The sequence below is a fragment of the Homarus americanus genome, unplaced genomic scaffold, assembly GCF_018991925.1.
Source record: "Homarus americanus isolate GMGI-L3 unplaced genomic scaffold, GMGI_Hamer_2.0 scaffold45917, whole genome shotgun sequence".
NCBI lineage: Eukaryota > Metazoa > Arthropoda > Malacostraca > Decapoda > Nephropidae > Homarus > Homarus americanus.
The window spans coordinates 47,446-68,299 of NW_024728597.1; the positions used below are offsets into that span (position 1 = coordinate 47,446).

Sequence of the window (20,854 nt, forward strand, 5' to 3'; positions counted from 1 at the left end):
CTGTCAACCCTATCTGAATATGCGCGCGCGCGCACGCACATGCACACACTTTACCCCTTTAAAGTTTTAAACTCAATTACTATCCACATTACTGAAATTATTAGTCACCTGCCCTTCTTAAGCAGGTCCTATACACTGCAGGTACAAGATTAATAAACCGAGGGTACCTACACTAAATTCAAGCTGGAGTTTCAGAACACAGTAACTGTACTGAGTCTACAGTTGTTAAGGATTTATTCTGGACAACCCTTGTAAGTTTCACAGACAATTCAGTTCACCCTCCAAAAATGGAGCTTCTCTCTCATCTTTGTAGTAACTACACAATACTGTAGATTAATGCACGACCTACACCTGATGTTATTTTCTGTATTCATAATACTACTGCTTATGACAATTATAAAAAGGATAATGGTGAGAATGAGTAACCCAAAGCTTAGTACAGGAAGATACATTTTGAGAAAATAAAAGGGAGTTTTGTATAAAAGTACTACTGTAGTAGTGCAGACTATTATTTAAACTGTGTATTTAAATTGATATTGGAAACTAGAAAATACAGTGGTTCAAAATGTTTCAGTAGGTTACCTAAGTTTACAAGATGCTATGTTATAGTATGTTGTCTACTGAGCTGAAGTCAGTCTACAGGGATATTTACACTGTAGCATCCATTAACCTAACTGACCCAAGTTATCACAGTTATAACAGATCATGCTCCTTACTTTATCTCATAACTATCACTGTTCAGGGTGGCCTCACTTATGTTCTAATAAACATATCACTTGGGTGAGTATCAGCGGACACAGGTAATAAATGTTATCTTGGTGTTTAATAGTCGATAGGGCTTTGAGGTTGTGTGTGGATGGTGGAAACTCTAAATTTTTTTTTAATGTGCCTTAGTCTTCATTTCATCTATACACCCCTGTATGGTCATTATGAGAATCTATTGTTTATACATACAGCACAGAGTTAGTAGGACTGTACTATACTGTACTCCCAGCTAAGCAAATCAATTTTGACTCATTTATTAGAACACACACACACTGATCCAAACTACAAGGTTTAAATAAGGAAATATAAGATAACTATATATATCCAGTCTCCAGGTTATACTGTATTGTACTGACCATCTACACTATCAGACTAATTAGTTTAACTGGTGAATTCCATGACCCTACCATACCATATATACAGTATATTGTTAACCTGGGCTACCTGGCTGATTAAGGTGAATATGACCTACAGTACCGAACAATGATTTTGACCTGGATAAATAAACTGAACAACCGTGGCGAATTTTATGATCTTCTATACCAAAATGTACCATGTTGACCGTTTGGGCTACCTGGCAGGTCAATCATGGTGAATTTCGTGACCTACCATCAGCCTCCAGGCTTGGGACAGACACCTGTCAGGGTACCCGAGTCCAATGCTCATCTTTTAAGCAACTTTCCGAGAGATTCTCGGACGCCTGAATTGACAAATGCTATGAATTGAATTAATTGATAATTTTTGAGGACAACTTACCCATGTCACGGAGAAATACCACGTTTTAAAGCATCACATATGAGAGAAAAGGTCAACACTACACACTTCACCAATATGATTATACCACTGATAAATCCCGCGTTTGTATCCTTGACTTCAGTTCCCAAAGTCCTCTGGAAAGTAAATTTATTTTCTGAATACCTTCAAGTTATAAAAACCAACAGTAAGTTAAATAATTCATTATGTAATTTTGGCTGTTCAAAATCATTACTGGAATGCCAGAAAAGGGTAAAATCCTGATGATATTCTCGTTCGAAAATCAAATCGGACAGAAGAACGCTCCGGGAAAAAGCTCGTATTGTAAACACGACTCTCAGCCCCGAGTTTCACCTTACATCTTCATATAATTGTCAACTATGTCAAAATGAACCTTTTTTTTGTCAAATAATTATGCTAGAATACGCTCAAAGTTGTATATATATTATTTTTATGGTAGAAACATGAAAAACGTTGAGTGACATATGCCAACCGCACGATTCACATGTTGTTCCGTTCACTTTGCAGGATATGAAGAAGTTATAAAAATATACAGTACGTAAACCATGTTAACAAGTACTAGGGAGAAGTTCGAAATGAAAGGCTTTTACATTAGTATATCCTGAAGTCGCACATCTAAAAATGAATGATAAATATTCCATTGACGAAATGCCATTATAATTGCAGTATTTAACTTTTTCATTTTGTTCAAGGTGCAAACGCGGAAAAGGTCCAGACAAAAGCAATATTACAATAAATCTCCAATTATAACTCACATAAAAATTATAGATAGCATATATGAAAGATAGCAAGTGATCAAACGTTGTAGTTGTCTTTTCTGGTTATCGAGTGGGGGGGAGGGGGTGGCCAGAGCGGCGCCTGCTCGGTCTACCTCGGTCAGCTGTTTCTCTCACCTCCTGGGACCGAGGCTGACTGCTACCTCCCCCCCACCGGTAGGCCAATGGTTGTATCACCTCCTACGCTTACAGTACCTCCGATAAGATGGGTTAGAAAGTTTCTTTGGAGCGTCAAGAAGTGCTGCTGCTGATTTTCTAGTCTTCAGATCTTTGACCTCACGGGATACAGATAAGAGATACTGAAGAGGGGATTCCCGGGTCTCACCTACTTCATCTATCTATCCATGCTGCCTCACACTCCTTAAAAACAGCTTCCTGGAGTGATCTTGGCTGCCTGGATAACACTCGTTGTATTTCCCCACCTCACTCACCACAGTCACCAGGTGAGATAATAAACTACTACAACCCTGTAAATTAACTATACACTGCATGGGGTATTAGTTATAGTCCTGTTAAGTAGTTGAAGGCAATAGTTGAGTCTGTTCTCTCACCCGTATGACACAGATGTAGTTTAAAGTGTTGGCAGGGATGTACTTTATAGGTGAAACATCACAGTGACGAGATACAATGAACCACCCTGGCTACCTAACCTAACCCAGCTTGCCTTACCTAACCTAACCTGACGATCTTAGACTTACAATGTACAGTAATCCTTAATAAAGTCAGATAGCTTAAGTCTAATTGGTTCATGTCATCAAAACAACTCTCATGAACTACTGTACATCCTTACCATGTTGTTCTTAATATACCGAATGACTAAATACCCACAGCTATATAACATTATGGTCCCTGACACACACCTTGGTCTGGCTTTCATTGTGTTCTTGCCACAGCCCGTACTCACAATAACCAAGCAAACACTGATAACCTAGCTGAAGTTTAGCCAAGACTAACCTAACCAAACGATCATGTTAGGTTTGTATTGTACATCGTGGCTTGGTTAACATGCATACTATGATTAAATTGGGGTTGTCCATCAGGGAATTTTATTACTGTACGTCCAAAACTTTCTCAGGTGTGTAGTGTCAGTGATTAATGGGTAGTGTGGCAGCCTGGTTGTTAATGGTGACGAAGGGACGTAATTCTCGCTGGCCGATGACGCAGGTTGTGTGTGTTGCTGAGTGCCAGACTCCCTCCCCAGTGGTATTTCTTAGGCATAATCCATTATGTCGTGCATCATACACACCCAACAAATGTTTATAAATAAGTCAGTGTTATTGATCCTGTAGCTCTATTAAACCAAAGGCAGCTTAATTAAACAAAAAATTCCCAACCTAATTTTGGACGATGCAGCTACTGTCGTCAACCTGCAAGCCAATTAGGTTTGGATGATGCAACTTGTGTCATCAGCCAGCAAAGGGGTGAAATTGATCTGACTGTCAATTATGTAAGAGGGTTAATCAGGTCATTGTATAAACCTATTATTAAATAATTGGCATACAATTTCTAAACAGGGATATAGTTGTTATAGTTAGGATTAAGTCCTATTAAAATAATAAGTGAACTTTGATTTCCATATCAGGCTCTCAGAATGACCGCAACAGCAAATGAAACCGGCGGTGGATTCCTGCGCACAAGGCTCAGATCTGCTCTTCACACCTCAAATGATCTCTTATCTGGCATATCCTCTAACATCTCCTCCCGCCTCTCTGTATTCTCTGCCGCATCAGGAAATTCCAATGCATCATCAGAACGAACTCCACCTATACCAGAAAAGCCCCCAAGTACCCCTCCACTAAAGCTTCCTCCAAGCCCTGAAGACAGTCACCGTTCTCCTACTATGAAGGAGATGATCAAGGTAAGCTTTACTGTACAGTTTATTTGCTTTACAATCTTAATTCGCCACCCAACCTGTGGCCAAGATGTTAAATGCTGTAACTAATTCCTTCTCAGTTTTCTAACATTATTGTTTTGAGGACACATAAATGGTTACCAAGGTTCCAACTGTCTGCATCACCTTTACTGTTTAATGGCCATTTTCCATACTTATACAGGTTAGTTATGATTACCTTATGGCGAGGTGTTCCGGTTACTATCAGGCAAATTTTAAGCAATTTATGGCTTAGAGGCCTTTCTTGTTGCAAACCCACTTTGTAGAGTAGGGATTGCACACACCCCTTTCCATCACAGCCCCAGATAAGACAGATTAGATACAGGAAATACACGAGTTTCCTGCCAGCTACTGTGTTGATTTTGACAATTAATCCCTCCATTTTATTCATACCCCAGCTTACTGCCATGGTAAGTAGTTCTCACCAAGCCCTGGTCTCTCTTGTTCTGCTTCTGTTCACAAAGCTTAGTGTGTTGTCCCTTTTGAACATTTTACGGATGGTTAATTTACACTTGCAAACAACCCAATTTGAGGACTAGCCAATATGTTAGTGAGCAGATCCTTACAACCCTGCAACATGTCCTCATAAACGTGTTTCATAGTGTGTACTCCAACTGATCTTATGACTGGATATTTAGGTGGTGATCACAATATGTTATCAGTGTAACTTCCATTTTTATTGAAAGTTTGGGTAGATCAAATCTCAACATACAGTAAAAGTCCAAAAATCCAGATGCCAGAAATCTGGACCACCCGAGAATCCGGACTTTTCGAAAACTCAAACTTAACTTTTTTTTTTTTAGCTGGCTTTTGTGTGTATGTGTGCATGCATGGGCGCCACAGCTGCACAGCGACCACGCGGTCGCCACTTTAAAACGAGCAATCAAACTGTGACAATGTATGTAATTTTGAGTCCTACTCTTTCCATTTACAGAGTACTGTACAAGCCCATAATAATGGCTCCTAAAGTAGATAAACTTCGTTGTGTGAAGAGAAAGAAGAACACGTTGAAATTGAGTGACAAACTTTAAATAATTAAGAAATAGAACGTGGTGTGAGCAATACTGTTCTAATGGAAACATACAACATTGGAGAGTCTACAATTTATGATATAAAAAAGGCAAAGAATAAAATTTTAGAATTCACAGCTTTATCTTTAAAACTGCTCGTTTGGACAAATGAAGCATGCTATATTTGCTAATGAATAAACTATCAAAATGTACCTGTTCATCTCTTCTTTATTTCTCCTGAAATTTGAATTTTAAAAGTACTGCCTGAGAATCTGGAAAATTCGAAAATCCGGACCGACCCAATCCCCAAGCAGTCCGGATTTTTGGACTTCTACTGTAATAGATTCTTCCTAGAGTCAATGTGGTTTCCCATCTTGCTTTAATTTTGGTCAAAACCTCATCCAGGTCTTTGGCATTGACTGTTGCAGTCCTGCCTGTAGTAAGGTGACCTATCCATCAACCCTCACACATTTTAGGGTGACGGATGTGACAGAAAGCTGGGTGATCTTACGAGTAGCGTCTTAAAATATTCCCCCAGTTGCCTTTGTGGGAAAGCTTGATGGACTAAACATGCCCTTTTGGTATGTACAGTAACAAGACACCCTTGACTACTGGCTCCACAAGCAACAAGAATGGCAAAATTACTTTATATACCCTGTACCAGTATACATATTGTCAAAGCCAGAAAATTATCTCGATCATGGATCTTTCTTGTCACTTTTGTCTTTCCTGGTTAGTTTAGAAAGTAATTTACTTGTTTCTCTTCAGGAAACTTTCAAACTTGAAAACCTTCGTGAACTTCGACCAACATTGGAGGAACTAATGCAGTCAGAATCATCATCTGAGCCATCCACGCTGCCCACCAACACCCCAGAATCACCCAAAACAGGTTTCCGCTACCACTTCAATAATTTCAATCAGGCCATTCCCAAGAAATTGGTTGATTATAAAGTAAGAAATAGATAAAAAAATCGTTGTTTTCTCTGTAAACGATGTGATGTTACACCAGACTCTTGGATGCACAGACTTTATACAGATTTTTTAAAGATTGTGACAAGTATTGGTGTGTATTCCCCATGTGCATGAAGTTTAATGTAATGCCATTGTCTGTCTGTTAAAGCTCTGGTTTCCACATACTGTACATGTACGGTAATAACTTTGTCAGTGACGCTTTGACTAAACAAAGCCCAGTTCACACATCTGGCGATATATTTTGTTTGTGATATTCTTGTTGACAATTAAGGTATCGATTCATTTTTTAAGTCAATTGAGTGTGATATAGTGTGTGACTCACCAATACCTTATATTCTGTTGATCATGAGAAATGACTGACACCTAAATGATATGTCTGTACAATATATGTTTATAGGATTTTAAATACTGTACTATTATATTCTCAATCCAACAGAAAATATGAATATAGACAACTTTTTGCAACTCATTGTTTTATTCATTTACAAAAGCTTATTGATATAAATCCAGACAAGTAACTGTGTATTAGCAAATGATGAAATGTTAGCTAATTCTGTCCAATGCTGAGAATCAAGCCTACGATTTCTTGGAGGATGAATTGTACACACAAATGATGATACTCTTTCTTGAAATAATCAACCGTAAGGATGGGATCAGGTTCAAGCATTGTGTGTGTACAGTATTAGTATATTACATGAAAAGGCCTAATAATTTAAACAGTAATAGTGAAGGATTGTAAGTCAGTATGAAGTACAGTACCTGTTGAGTATTCCCACCCGTTGTTCTAGTCTTCCTCCAGGACGCTCTCTCTCGTGGTACCTGTCACTCACCACTCTACCGTTTTCTCCCTTTGTTTACATTCATAGTTTTCTTGATCCATCTCAAACATTGCTGAAAGAGAAGTAAAAGATAGTATACAGACATATTGATAATTTTGTTTATATATTATCCCCAGTGCAAATAAAACAGAGTTATTGTCCTTCCATCTGTAAGTGATTATTTTCCCCTTGAGAATTAAAGTTCTATCGGGTGCATATTATATAAACTTCATACAGTGACATAAGTTCTTTATACACAGGAGATAAAGCCTATTAATTTTGGTGTCAGTTTGATAGCTCTAGAGGGTAATAATAGTTCAACCACTAAAAGTGATTACTACATCTACAGCAACTTGCAATGAGAACTCTAAGTGGAGACACAGGTGAGGCGCCAGGGGAAGAACCCCATGAGCTGAATACCTGTGCCATCAACGTGGAGTGTGTTGACGACAAGGATGACAAGGATGGTGAGTGGACTGACCAGCTCTGTTTATTGTTTGTGAGGATAGGATCTTTTACCATGCTGACTTGGCCTTATTAGCTTGCTTCTGATGACCATGTAACAATAGAAAATTAAGGAACGTAAAACATACAAGCATGAGTTTAATACTGAACCGGGTCAAAGAAAAGGGTCAGTACATGTAGAGTAATCAACTCCTAACTGCAGGACTAAGTCTGGTTATTGCTGCATTGGTCTGGTGAAAGAGGATAAGCACTAGAGTCTAGACTGTTTAGTATGTCTCTCAATTTTAGGAAGGTTTCAGAAAAAAGTATGATGCATTATTGGCTAAAGGTGCACTATCAGCACTGTACATTGATAGCATGGCTTATTAGAGTGAGAATCAGATGCCTGCTGTATGTCATATTCCCTCTGGTGATGTAATAGGCTCTCACTACAGCTCACTCATTTAATGCTGGTCTTGTACAAAATTTTTTATGGGGTTTGTAAATTGTGTACCTACGTAACTCCAAATATCTGACAAATATTAATACCGGCAGCCGAGGCAGAAGAAGCACGGAATGTTGTGGAGGGAGCGAGCACCTGCCTTTCATCACGTTCCTTCAACTCGATGCACTCGCTCTATGCAACAGGACCAGACCCTTATGACAAGTTAAAGTTCAAGCCTGGTAAGTGATGTTGGAAAGTGCAGGCCTGATAAGTGACGGACCTGTAGTTATGGGCAAGTCGTCCAATCTTCTTGGCTCTCCCTGGACACTAGGTTGGCTCAGGGTGGATGTGTCTGTTGTGTTGTTGGCCTCTTGTACACTGTAGAGAAAGGTGGAGTGTGTAGAGGAAAGGAAATTACAAGAAAAATCGAGATTGAAAGACAGAGAATTGAAGGAAGATTGAGAATAAAGATGCAGAAATTGAGGTGAAAGGAGAGAGTGCAATTGAAAGAAAGGGAGAGATTAAAAGGAGATAGACAGAATGTGTGTGTGTGTATAAGTAATACACAGGTGCTCACTGGGGAAGGGGGGATGGGTGGGAGGTGAGGGGAAGGGATATTTAGGCCAACACCTGCCTTATGACCCACACTGACACCTGTTCACTCACTCGTTCACTCTCCTACATACAGCCCAGAGAGGAGTGTGTCCATCTCCCCTTTAACACCAGACCACCTCACAAGGGATATTATACTTGTAGTGCACAGAGAAGGAGCCATTGTTAAGCACATTGTTTTGAAATGGACTCATCCGGAGAAGGTTCAGGTAAAGTATGGTTAAGTAAGGTTAATATCATTGGTTATTCAAGGTCATTCAGTTCCAATTTATTCTCGCTAATCTGAGTGAATCTGAATTACTTTGTACGTTGGAATATTCTTATTATCTCTTTATTTGGGTTTACTCTTGTGTTGTGTGCTTTATCTTAATACCTTTTTCTGTTTACCATTATAAAATCACATTTCTTAGTCAGCTATAACTTTACCGTACTGTACTCTTTAGTGGTATGTTCTGTATCTGTTAATACCCTTTTAAAATATCAATTAAGTTGATCTTATGGGAGGGGGGTGTGGCTGCCTCATTGGCTACAGTGCTCACCTATCCTGAGGTTTGCCGGTTTGCAATGAGGGCAACCCCATTTCACCCAGCTGTGATTAAACACTTGTACCTAACTATACAGCTAGGGAGGTGAGGGCAGTCAAGGCAGTGCTGTCCACACTGTCTATTAGTGTGCTGAAAAATACTTAATCTGTAGTGTGTTGTCGCCACATTACACTAATGGACATTTAAAGCTACCTTCACCATTAAGTGTGTTGACTGTTGTGATGTGTTTGGTTGCCAAATATACTGTATGTGAACAAATATGCATGAAATGGTAACTTTAAAATTGCATTGTTGGCTGACTAACATTACTTATAAACAACACTGTACAGTATATAAAACTTTATGAAAATATGATGAGGTTAACACAATACATAATAAGACTTAACACTTACCAGGATAGATATATCACCACTCACCCTACTGATTTCTTCTGTTTCCTTGTACAGTAAATTGACACAGTTCACTTTTCCTTCCTCGGCAGAGAAGCTGAAGCCCGAGGTAATAACTTGGTAAGGTACTGCAACAAAAAAGGAGAACAAACTTAGTGTATTCCACAATAATGTTTCTGTTTTGCCTTAAAAGATGTTATATTAGACTGAAGGGACAACTTGGTTTGGCAACAGTGTCACCTCCACACCCCTAGATGGCAGCTGACTCAAAAGAACTATAACACAAGCTAGCTAAGTCGACCACCAATGGCTTTCCTTACCCTATATATCACTGACAATAATACATCAAGAACTTCCACAAATAAAATTAACTTGAGTGCTTCTCAGTATTTATTTCTATGTAGATAACAGAATAAATAATGTTCAATAATTGTAGAAGCAACTCCCTAGATGTGCGCACATAAGAATGAGATGAACATGCAACTGCAACACAACCTGCTTTAACCGACCACCAGCTGCCTCCCTCACACAGTATAACACCGAGAAAATGCCAGGAATTTCCATACTATGTAAAATTAACTAATGTGCCTTTCTGTACTGTACATACAAAAGAAGTAATATTGTATACATATCTATATCACAGTATCCCTCTCTTAGAACTGTACACTAAGTCTTATGTGGATGGGTGCAAGAGTTACTGTACCACATGAAAAACTTTAAACATTTATATTATAGTAATTTAAACTCTGTAATTATCAAGAGAATTTTGAACTTCACGGCTTTATTCGACAACCAAATCTGAAGTTTTACAGTATAATGGAACCCTATTGAGGATTTTTATATGTGGAGTTGGTGGTAGAGTACAGCAGTAATGTGTATACAGTATCTCTCACGCTATGTCATGGGTTCAAGTCCTGGCCCAGACACACATGGGAAGGGTGTTATCCAGTGTGACAATACCAGATATTGTGGTCTTCCTTTGGGTACTCTGATTTCCTCTCTTAAAAAACACTGGACAATAAAGTTCATGAAGTAACAAAGAACAAACCAACTGTCCAAAGTCTAATAAACTAAGTGGTGAAATGATAAATTAAACAATAAAATCATGAATCTTCAATAAGACTCTTGCCTCCTTCCAGACATCATCAGCAGTGGATCCCCGAGTGAAGGAGAGGGTCTGGGACACTCAACGAGCCTCGACTCCACCGACTCAGATCCTCACAAAAAACTGTGGATCAGATCAGGTTTGTGTTATTTGCTTTTGTCCGAGTAAAGTCACTGCGAGTCATGTGAATTTTAGTTGGTGTCTGTTTGAGCTGTAGATCGAAGTCCGTTTGATGTGAAACCTCCATCTAACGGCCTACAGTACAGGTATATCCGTTTGTCCAGCACTGCCATTGTGACCTGCTCATAAGTCTGACAATAAGGGGGAGATACATAATGTTAACTAAAATATTTTCATAATCTGAGAAGGACATGACCAAATCCAACATGAACTTCCAGAGCAAGTAGATATTATTCTACTATGGTAATTTTTTAAGGTAGCACAATGGGTGACAAGGATGGTCTTTTCCCCGAGTCTGACAATCCTCAACATTAAACTTCTTTTGAGAGACCACAGAGCAGGAGGACTTTAAACTCGGTGTGAATATACCTTGGAAGTCTCATTAATTATTATTTGTTAAGTCTCTGTCTAAAATAAAAAGATTGATTTTTTACATACTATACTGTATAAGGAAAGACTCAAGCCAGTCATCAAGCTCATCTGGTCTGTACCAATTGCTTTTTACACTTTACTGTCTTGTGATCATGTTTCTCACATTAAAAACCCGGTTATTTTCGTTTCTTCGGCTTCACTATACTGTACTGTACTACCTGTTTATGTGGCAATATTTAGCTTGAGTGTTAATCTCCAGACACTTCAGTCACTGTTCATCAGGAATATGTTGGTTTAAGGAATGAAGATGTCAACTGCATGTGAGTCGGTGCATGTTGGCAACGAGAGGACTGAAATGACAAGGACAGACGTAATAAAAAAAAGTTCATAAGATCTTTCTCGTACTTCTGGATGAAACCACAAAGTAACTTCAAGCTATAGATTACTTGCCAAGTTGAGAAAGAAATACAGTATATGAGATGAAATTTATTATATTTTAAGGAAAGGGAAAAAGATTTATTGCTCTCTTGGGGTGAATGCAGGCCATAATGCACTAATTATTATCAGAAAAAGAGGACACGAGAGGGATTTTTTTTTCCCAACCAAAGGAAAGAAACATCAATGAGTGGAGTCGGTACCTGAGGTGGAGGTGTGGGAGTAAGTAAATGGATTATACTGAAGTCTAAAATAAGGGTCACAGAACACTACACCCAAGGTAGATATCAAAGACCATCAGTCCTGCCATCCATGAATTTATGAAAGATCAATTTACAAATGATTTTCAGGAACAGAACCTTTATGTAAATGCCTGTCCCATATACTGTACAGTATTAAGGTTTCGTCAGTTTTCTGGGAGTGAGGATTCTGGAGGAAGTAACGAATTCACGATTGGATTCAGACACATTACTTTGGAATAACAGAACTAATGAAGATGTAGGTACAGTATCAGCACAGTACCGTGCCATAATTTTCATGTGGTGTTGGTATAATACAGGTGGTCCCTTAAGCCTAAATGCAGTACTGAAGTAGAAATGTAGCTTAACCTGACTCTTATATGGGGTAGACCGTGAGAGACACTGTTGAGTAGACATCAACTACAGTATTACTTTGTCAAGGCTTCAGGTGTCCAAGTTATTTAATGGACCTTATTCTCAAATATAAAGTATTTACACAACAGTAACCAAATAAAAGTATCCGTAATAATTTATATGAAAAAGTAATGGGTGTTATGAACTATAGTTGTTGGTAGTGTTGTTTATGTAGTTAGACTGTTATCATGTTATTTATAATTAAAACTTCATAATAAAAATAAATTCTAATGACAGTTATATATGCAATAAACAGACATTGGATTGGCTGCTGTGATTAACAACTATTCAAAATTGATTGTAAATTCTATCCTTAGCTTGAGACGTTCATTGCTCTGCTTCATAATAATAATCTTTATGTTGTTGTTCTTGCTGGTAGAGGGCCTATCAGGTAAGATGGGGTCATCCCAAAGTTTGCCAAGAGATCCCTACTACCTTTGTTAGTCCATTATGTGGCCTCCCACGACCTGCCTGCATTCAGCGTTTTCTTCGAGTGTTTTGTCACTCTTTCTCCAACATTAGTGTACTAGAAGTCTCAGTTCATAAACCTGCTCACCCATCTCATGCATTAAATCAAGATTTCAGATTATTTTGCAATTCAGTTCTTGATTGTCATTCAAGTTTGTCAATAAATCACATACCAGTTCAGAGGATGGAGTGCAGGACTGCTTAAGATTTCTAGTACACAGTTATTTTCCCTTAATACTGTACTTGACAAGTTTGACACAGCTGATGACAGTGCTAGTACCTTAGATGTGGTGTGCTAGACCATATATATGCACCTGCTGTAGATCTTTTAAAGCTACACACCAGTTTGCTCTTGTTCATTATTACTATTATTACAAGTTATTAGGCAAATGATTGTCAAGATTATGATAGGGATTGGGTCTGAAAGTCACCAACACACCCCTATGCTCTGAACCACTTACAGAAATACCCGAGTCATAGGTAAAGGTAACGTAACCAGAATTTTTAGATGTTCTATCACTGTACATAAGTTAGGATTATTCCTATACAGTGGTCCCTCGGTTAACGAACACAATTCGTTCCTGAAGGTCGTTCGTTAACCGAAACCATTGTTTCAATGGGATTTTGGGTAATTGGTTCCAGCTCACCGAAAATTACATACGAAGTAAAAATAAATGCAATAAAGTACACTTACTTTGAGGTGTGTATGTAGAAGGCTCCTGGTTGATGAGGATGATGATGATGGGAATTAGAAGTGGGAGTGGGGGGTGGAGGAGAAGGGAGAAGAGAAGGAAGTGGGGGTGGAAGAGAAATCACCCCAGGCTTCATGCCGTCATTTCACCCTTAAAATTTTAAGTTCACTAGGTGTAATTCAAGATTATTTTCTTTAAATCAACACTGCACTGCACTATATATTATCAATATGTTAAATAAATTTCAGAATGACCAATAATTGTACTGTAAAAACGTAAAAATAGTTTATGCTCGAGAGCCACAAGCAAGATGTTACCTCCACTGACCAGACACAAACTAACGCCTTAGTGGGTGAGTCAAGTGGCTGATTGGTGCACCAAAAACTAGGTTTCCTGTACTCCAATTATGTTAAATGTGTTAAAATGACTAACAATTTTAATATAAAACTTGGAAAATTATTGAATAGTACAACCTTCTTGATATTTACTCAAATGGGAACGAATTTAAGCCCTAGAACCAATTACTTTATTGGCGGACTAATAATCCAGCTGGTGAGCAAGCGAAAACATGTTGACATGATTTCGTAAGAATTTCGTTAACCGAATTTTTGTTCGTTAACCGAATTGAAGATTCTTATGGAAGGTAATTTGTTAACCGAGGGATCACTGTATGTGAATAACTGTAATCCTACCTTATGTAAATATGAAGGAACTGAAAATTTAGTTTACATTATGTTTTATATGATTGTTATCTACTGTATGTAAGGAGTTTCGGGGTCCACTTGTGGCATTCGGACACAATCTATTCAGAATCTGTAAAGTCACTGGCCTAAAATACTGTATACTATTATGGTGAATGTTATTAAAGTATTCCCAAGAGCAGTAATGACAAAGGTATTCTGTCATGACAGTGTTATGACAACAAATTGATTATACTTCCCATATAATTATGACTTTTTATCAGTGTTAGTTGTCAAGAGGTGCGTTGGGACTTTTTGATCGTACAGTATCATTGACTTTAACCAGTCTTTGAGAGGAGGTTTTTCATAAGATTTTATAGTTAAATTTTGCAATTATTTTTTCTCATTTAGATTATTACTAAACTTTAATTTCCAAATAAAAGACATAAGAAGGAATTAGTGTTGTACAGAGCTTTAAAATTTTGTTTATGACTCATAGAATGAGAGAGATTCAGCCACGCGTCTTGGTGAATCTTAAGTAATTATTATTATTCCCTGTTGTCTCGGGCTGTGGGACAATAGACGTGCAGCTTTACATCTGTTTGTCAGGGCATGTGAACATTACTGTACAACTCAAATTCTTACTGATGGATTGTAACTAAATTGTGTACATTCTGTGGTACATTATATTACAAGACCTCAGATAATCGCCATTTTCTGTCATCACTGCCCCGAGTTATTTCCCTTTGGAATTTGTTGTGGCACATTGGGTGACTTGACCACCTCAACTGCCAGCCTTGTTCAGTTATAACACTAAGTCTTCCCTCTTTGGCACTCCTGCTGTACATGTATTTGCTGACAGTTTATAATTATCTTGTTGACTGGACATTTGGTTCAGAAGTCAGCTTTAAACTTAATTGTACACCATCAGGAATGCTGTAGCGGTAGAAGCACAACATTGCTTTTCACGTCAGAAAAGTTGGCGACTGGTCAAGTGGGTGTCAGTTATAATAGGCCTCAACTGAACCTAAGCATTAGCACTGGGACTTATTCTTAAACAGGCCTAGTGTTGGTGGTTAAGTTAGGTTGGGATATATGAAGACTGTCATACCTCTTGATCCGTGTCTTTACTGATATCATGTCATATTGATTTTAATCTTTTTTATTCTTGCTTTGCTTTTTTTATTACTGTGTCCATGTACTGTATACTGTATAGCTCTTTTATGGAATTATTTACTGTGACACAATAACTGGCAACTGGATTTTGTAGTGTGTAGGTGTTAGAACTGGATTTTTAATGTTTCCTAAAACTTTCCAAAATATTCTAGTGTGTGAAAGAGAGACAATGATCTCACTGGTAGGAGTTAAATTTTTATAAATTAACGCATGTGAACACAGAGTCATTAGTAACCAGGTAAGAGATTTTGAAAGTTTCGCACCATACTCGAGGTTTTCGTAACAAGTTACAGCTTGCATTATATTGGAATTTGAGTTACGATAACTTATTTCTCCAATTTAGAACTACAATCAGAGTTTGCCAACATTTATTTAGATTTTTTACTTAGAGAGAGAGAGAGAGAGAGGTGCTAGTTTTATTTACTTCTTGCCTGTGTATCATCAAGTGCCAGGACAGTATCATCACACTACAATTTATCCGACCTGATGGGTGAATATTGTACTGTAATGTATTCAGATGTCAGATTATATACTAAACAACATTGGTTTATTCAATTCAGATTGGTATGATTTTTTCTTACGTATGTCATAACACAAGGCTAAAATTCACTGGAGCAGGTTGGGCAGGACTATAGGAAAATTCAGCTGAAAGCCAGGTCGGGTAGAGAAATGTTTTGTCTGAGCAAGTGGAAAGATTGGCCCCACAGTCCTGGTAGTGATGCCACCAGGCTTAAGAGTTTAACTGAATGTGGTTCAGCCTGCTCAGCAATCTCTTGGATTAATTAACTTGTTTTGTCTGTTTTTGTCATGGTTCCATATATTCTCTAAAATTAAGAGAAGTTGTGTTTATTTTCTTGTAGAACAAAGAACCCTTAATTTGTCTTTATCTGTATCAGTGGTACAGTAGTTCATAAATAAGTGAGATATAAGGAAGCAGCACATGCTTCCACTTTGGAACTTAAGACACACAGTGGAGGGAGAGAGATTACACTGGACATCGCCTCTATGCACTCACATTCACACACAAAATGATCACCAACATTATGCTACCTGTCAAATAACTTACTTTTTCCTCACAATCATTCCAGCACCACAATCACTTTATGCACACATACACCACACATGCCAAAAAAAAAAAAATAATAAATAAATAAAAATAAATAATAATCATTAGATCAAAAACATAAATGAACATACATTTTGTGTGCCGGGGTGGGGGAGACTGCTATGGTCTGATGGGGAGAGTCTCACCAGCCAGGCTGGGTTGCTATGGTGAGGCAAGGAGGCCATGCATGACTTAGCCAAGTGTCTGCAAATGGCTGGGGCGTTAAACTTTTGGGAACTGATTTCATGGACACGCCAGCACCGCCACAACATCATCATGCTAAGTGAATTGGTAGATATACGGTACAGTATTAATGTTTTTTGTGTGTGGGTGGGGGATTTTTGAGGTCCAACTGAAGCATCCCCAATCTCCCATGTTATATATAATGGGTTCACTCTACCGGATTCGCTAAGCACCTACATTTTCGGGAACACAACTCCAGCGCTAGTTTGAGGAGCAGAACAGTACTGTATTTGGTGCCCAGACACTTATCTTAAGGGTTTACAAGCGTTGATCTTCAAGTATTGACATTATTTTTCCATTTAACTTATTTGCTTTTTTTTTTTTATGATTGACTTACTACATTTATGATCTTCAAGTTATGATGAGGTGATTTCTAACACTGATTTTGATACTAAATTTTAAGCTTTCTGTTTTATTAATACTTTTGGAGGCAGCTAAATACTGATCTGAATGGTTTAGTGATGATGGATGAATTGAAACCTTTTAACATATTTGTGAAATTTATTAATTATCACTTAGCACAGTATGCCTTAACTTAATACTGTCAGTTAATATAGTACTCCATTAAACAGACTACAGTACTCTTATACTTCCTTTTCAAAACAGGATCACAGACTTCATTACAGTCTTGGGCTTCCAGTCTATCATACGACAGTCAGGCAGAAGATTTTAACGAGCCAAAGGAGTTCATGTGAAGTTTGTGGAGGAAGTTTACAAGACGCCAGACATTATTGATGTGGATAGGAAAGCTCGTTTTGGAGAGTTGGCTCAGGTGAGTTGCTTTGTGATTAACCAGGCTCCACTCCAGGCTGAATAAAATCATCTTGCGGAGACAAATGGAATATTAAAATTTGCGTCAGATGAAGGGGTTAGTGGAGATAGTCTACGAACCCTGTGTATTGGTCCCCTTTAGGGTGAATAAAATCATCTTGTGTGAGCCAAATATAAATAGTGGCATCCCTCTACACAACTACCCAACATTTAGTTCACAGGAATACCAACACCTCTTATGATTTTCACTATCTATATACTCCTTAACTCCAAATATCCCACTACAACCTCATCATCTCCCTGAGAATATGTACACACAGCAGTTCACACCTTCACATAATGTCCATACCTTCCATATCTCTATTTCAGGTTTATACCCATTTGCTCTTAATCTTTCCCAGTTGTTGAATATACTGTAATACTCGAGGCCTTATTTTGCAGTGTTAGTTATATCTCTTCCAATCATTGTTGTAATTTCCACTTAAAAAATAATAATAATAATACGTAATAATAATAACATGTTTAATCTGCTTTACAGTATGGTATCTTAATTTTTTATATTGCACCAGGCAACAGATTTTTTAATACATTTAAAACCCACAGGTATTTAAATGGTATACCCAAATCAATAATCCCTATCCACTTAATCCAGTTATTTATCAAAACCAGTACAAACTGTCCTCATCATCCTCACTTTCCAAGGTAATTTTTTTCTGTCGTCTTATCACAAATATCTAATTTCCAACATTCCATGGATCTGTCTGGTTCAACTCTCTCCACTTGTAAAATGTTTTAAATTTTCTTGGAAACAATTTTATCACATACATACCATGAGAACCTTCCTTGGCCAAGAATTCCTTTCAATATTAATCCTAAAATGTTGTAAATTTTAATAGCTACTGGTATATTCTCTTTACCATATTAAACATTATGTTTTTAAAAATTTATAATGTAAAGACAATTAGAGTACTTTCTGTATGATACAAAACTGTACAAGAATTACAAATTAATCACATTTTGTTGCAGACTGAGCAAGGCAGATTATGGTTTGCACGTTGCATTAACGCCAAGCGATGCTGCAAGTGTGTCACAGAGGCCACCTTCTTCTCACTCATTCAACACTTCTGTTATGTTGTTCGAGTGTAACGAGGCAGAGGATTTTTCCCCTGCCAAGAGCCTCATGAACATGTGCTTTACCTATTACCATGAAGGTTTGTATATTGGCACAGTGCTGGATCATCACTCACTACCCTTTTACCTTAAGTGGTGACTTCCTATGAAACTTCCTTTCAGAACGCGTTATAACAGAATGGTACAAATAATTCATGAATTAAATCTCACCGGCCATTGTCTGGGTGTTTACCTGAGTTTTAACCCAGTGTTGACTTCATGGAATAAAAAGCAAGATACACAGTCAGAGTGAGGTTTCTGGAATAGCCCAACATGTCATATAAATAATATCATTGTATTATCTCAAATTGCTAAATTAATTCCAGCTATGACACCAGGAGGACAGAATCGGAGTAAGGAATTTCTTTATTCCTATCTCCGGCAACAACCAATCTGGAGGTCCATACGCTTCTGGAATGCTGCCTTCTTTGATGCCCTCCAGTGTGAGCGTTCCTGCGACCTGTGGTGACCCGAGAGGAGGTAGAGAACAACAGACTACAAGCTGTCACAGATGAACTCCATTATCAAGAGAACATTACTTTTGGTCAACTAAAGTCCAATCTAAAGATTGGTGTTACTAGGTCAGGGCCTTTTGAATTTATGTTGCAGCACTGTACAGTAGTGGATTTTGTAGTTGGAAACCCAATATTACATCAAAATGCTGTATATTTTGAATAATTGTATAACATGTTTGTATATCTTATATTGGTTTATTTTTCTGTTTTAATTATATTAGACTAGAGTTAGATTTGGTTAGAGGAATTTTGAGACCATCCAAGACATTGTGGTCATTTTTGGGCTCGGAGTGAGTTCTGTTTTTGAGTAACTTATGATCTAGACATCATCTTTTCTCATAATTAATTTATTGCAGTACGTTCACCTGCAACATGCATGCCTTCGGTCTGTCTAAGGAGATGGTGAATGAATTCCTACGCAAACAAGTGACCATCGCTAGTCTCCGACCTGACCAAGTCAAACTGCTTCGCGGACAATGTCGAACGTATGTACAGTGGCAAACAGGAATGGCATTAAGCAGCACAATGAGAGTGTATCGGTGAGTTGAGTATTGCTGCACAAAGTTTAATCTGGATGAATACATAACATAAAGCTTGAGTGTTGAGACCAGGAGCATTCTCCCCATCCCCTTTCCACAATCCTTGGCTAACTCCCGTGGATGTAAGAAATGTTTATTCTCTACATATTTTTTATCTCCTGATAATTTTTTTTTTACACATTCTGTATGAATGATTGTGTGTGCATGTAAAATTAAAAAATAAATAAATTAAATTTAATTAAATTAAAAAAAATTATGTACCGTACCTGTATATCTACCCAAAAATACCAGTTGAAAAATAACAATACCACAGCTAGGCCTGGTAGGGGGATGTACAGTTGTCAGCAAAAGTCCTCCAGGGCTGTGGGAGGACTTTACTAGCAACTGTACCTTTAGGGACAGTTTAAATTGGCGACCTGCCAAGTACACGTGCACATGCTCCATTTTCTTATTTTCTAGCAACATGCCATCTCCACGGAGATGTATAGTGGTCCCTCAGTTAACGAGCGCAATCCATTCCAGCAGGTTGCTCGTTAACTGAAAATCTCGTTAACCGAAACCATTGTTTCAATGGGTTTTTGGGTAATTGCCTAAATTCAACAAAAAAGGTAGAAAAGTTGACTTACTTTGAGGTGTGTATGTAGAAGGCTCCTGGATGATGATGATGATGATGTGAATTTGAAGTGGGAGGTGGAGGAGGAGAAGAGAAGGAAGTGGAGGAGAAGCATTTTACTGCTTCTTGGAAGATGAGTCACCTTCCATGAAAATGTCAGGAACCTCTGGACTGACAGATTCTCCACCATGAACATCCTCTCTCCTTCTTGAAGTGGAAGGCTGAGGGATAGCATCTTGTTCCCTCTGCCTTTTACTGAAGAAAGTGTCAATTGTGGTCTGTGGGGCATCTCTCCTCCTCATCATTAACTTATGTTTAAAGAAGGAGACCACCGAGTCCTCAACATGACACAAAGTTAGTTCAGTTTTTTCCACATCTGGGTGCTTTGAAGACAGTTCCCTGAACTTCTCCCAGTAGTAAATCACATCTTTCAACTGTTTAGCTGACATATGGTCATCAATTTCAATTTCCTCCTCACCACTGTCAGCCTCTACCTGAAACATCTCATCCAGTTGCTTCAAGTCATCAGGAGTAAGTTCCTCCTCATGAGACATCACAAGCTCTTCCACATCCTCCTCCTCCACTTCAAGGCCCAATGACTGACCAATGGACACAATCTCCTGGTCCAACTCTGTTTCTTCCTCAAATCCCTCAAAATCATGGACTACTGATGGCCACAGTGCTTTCCATGAAGAA

At 38.2% G+C, this 20,854-nt stretch overlaps 1 protein-coding gene across 2 annotated transcripts; it reads left to right on the forward strand.

Annotated features, from left to right (window-relative positions):
- The first annotated feature begins 2,391 nt into the window (after positions 1–2,391).
- On the forward strand, positions 2,392–19,036 carry LOC121866148. Of its 2 annotated transcripts, XM_042365738.1 has the most exons (10): positions 2,392–2,758; positions 3,898–4,173; positions 5,985–6,167; positions 7,356–7,473; positions 8,006–8,134; positions 10,581–10,685; positions 12,566–12,577; positions 17,157–17,322; positions 18,348–18,532; positions 18,818–19,036. In XM_042365738.1, exons 2-8 carry the CDS (start codon positions 3,907–3,909, stop codon positions 17,243–17,245), a joined length of 903 nt encoding a protein of 300 aa, XP_042221672.1. In that variant the 5' UTR covers positions 2,392–2,758; positions 3,898–3,906; the 3' UTR covers positions 17,246–17,322; positions 18,348–18,532; positions 18,818–19,036. The 2 variants fall into 2 exon arrangements, with proteins under 2 accessions (XP_042221672.1, XP_042221673.1); XM_042365739.1 differs by lacking the exon at positions 12,566–12,577.
- The last annotated feature ends 1,818 nt before the right edge of the window (positions 19,037–20,854 follow it).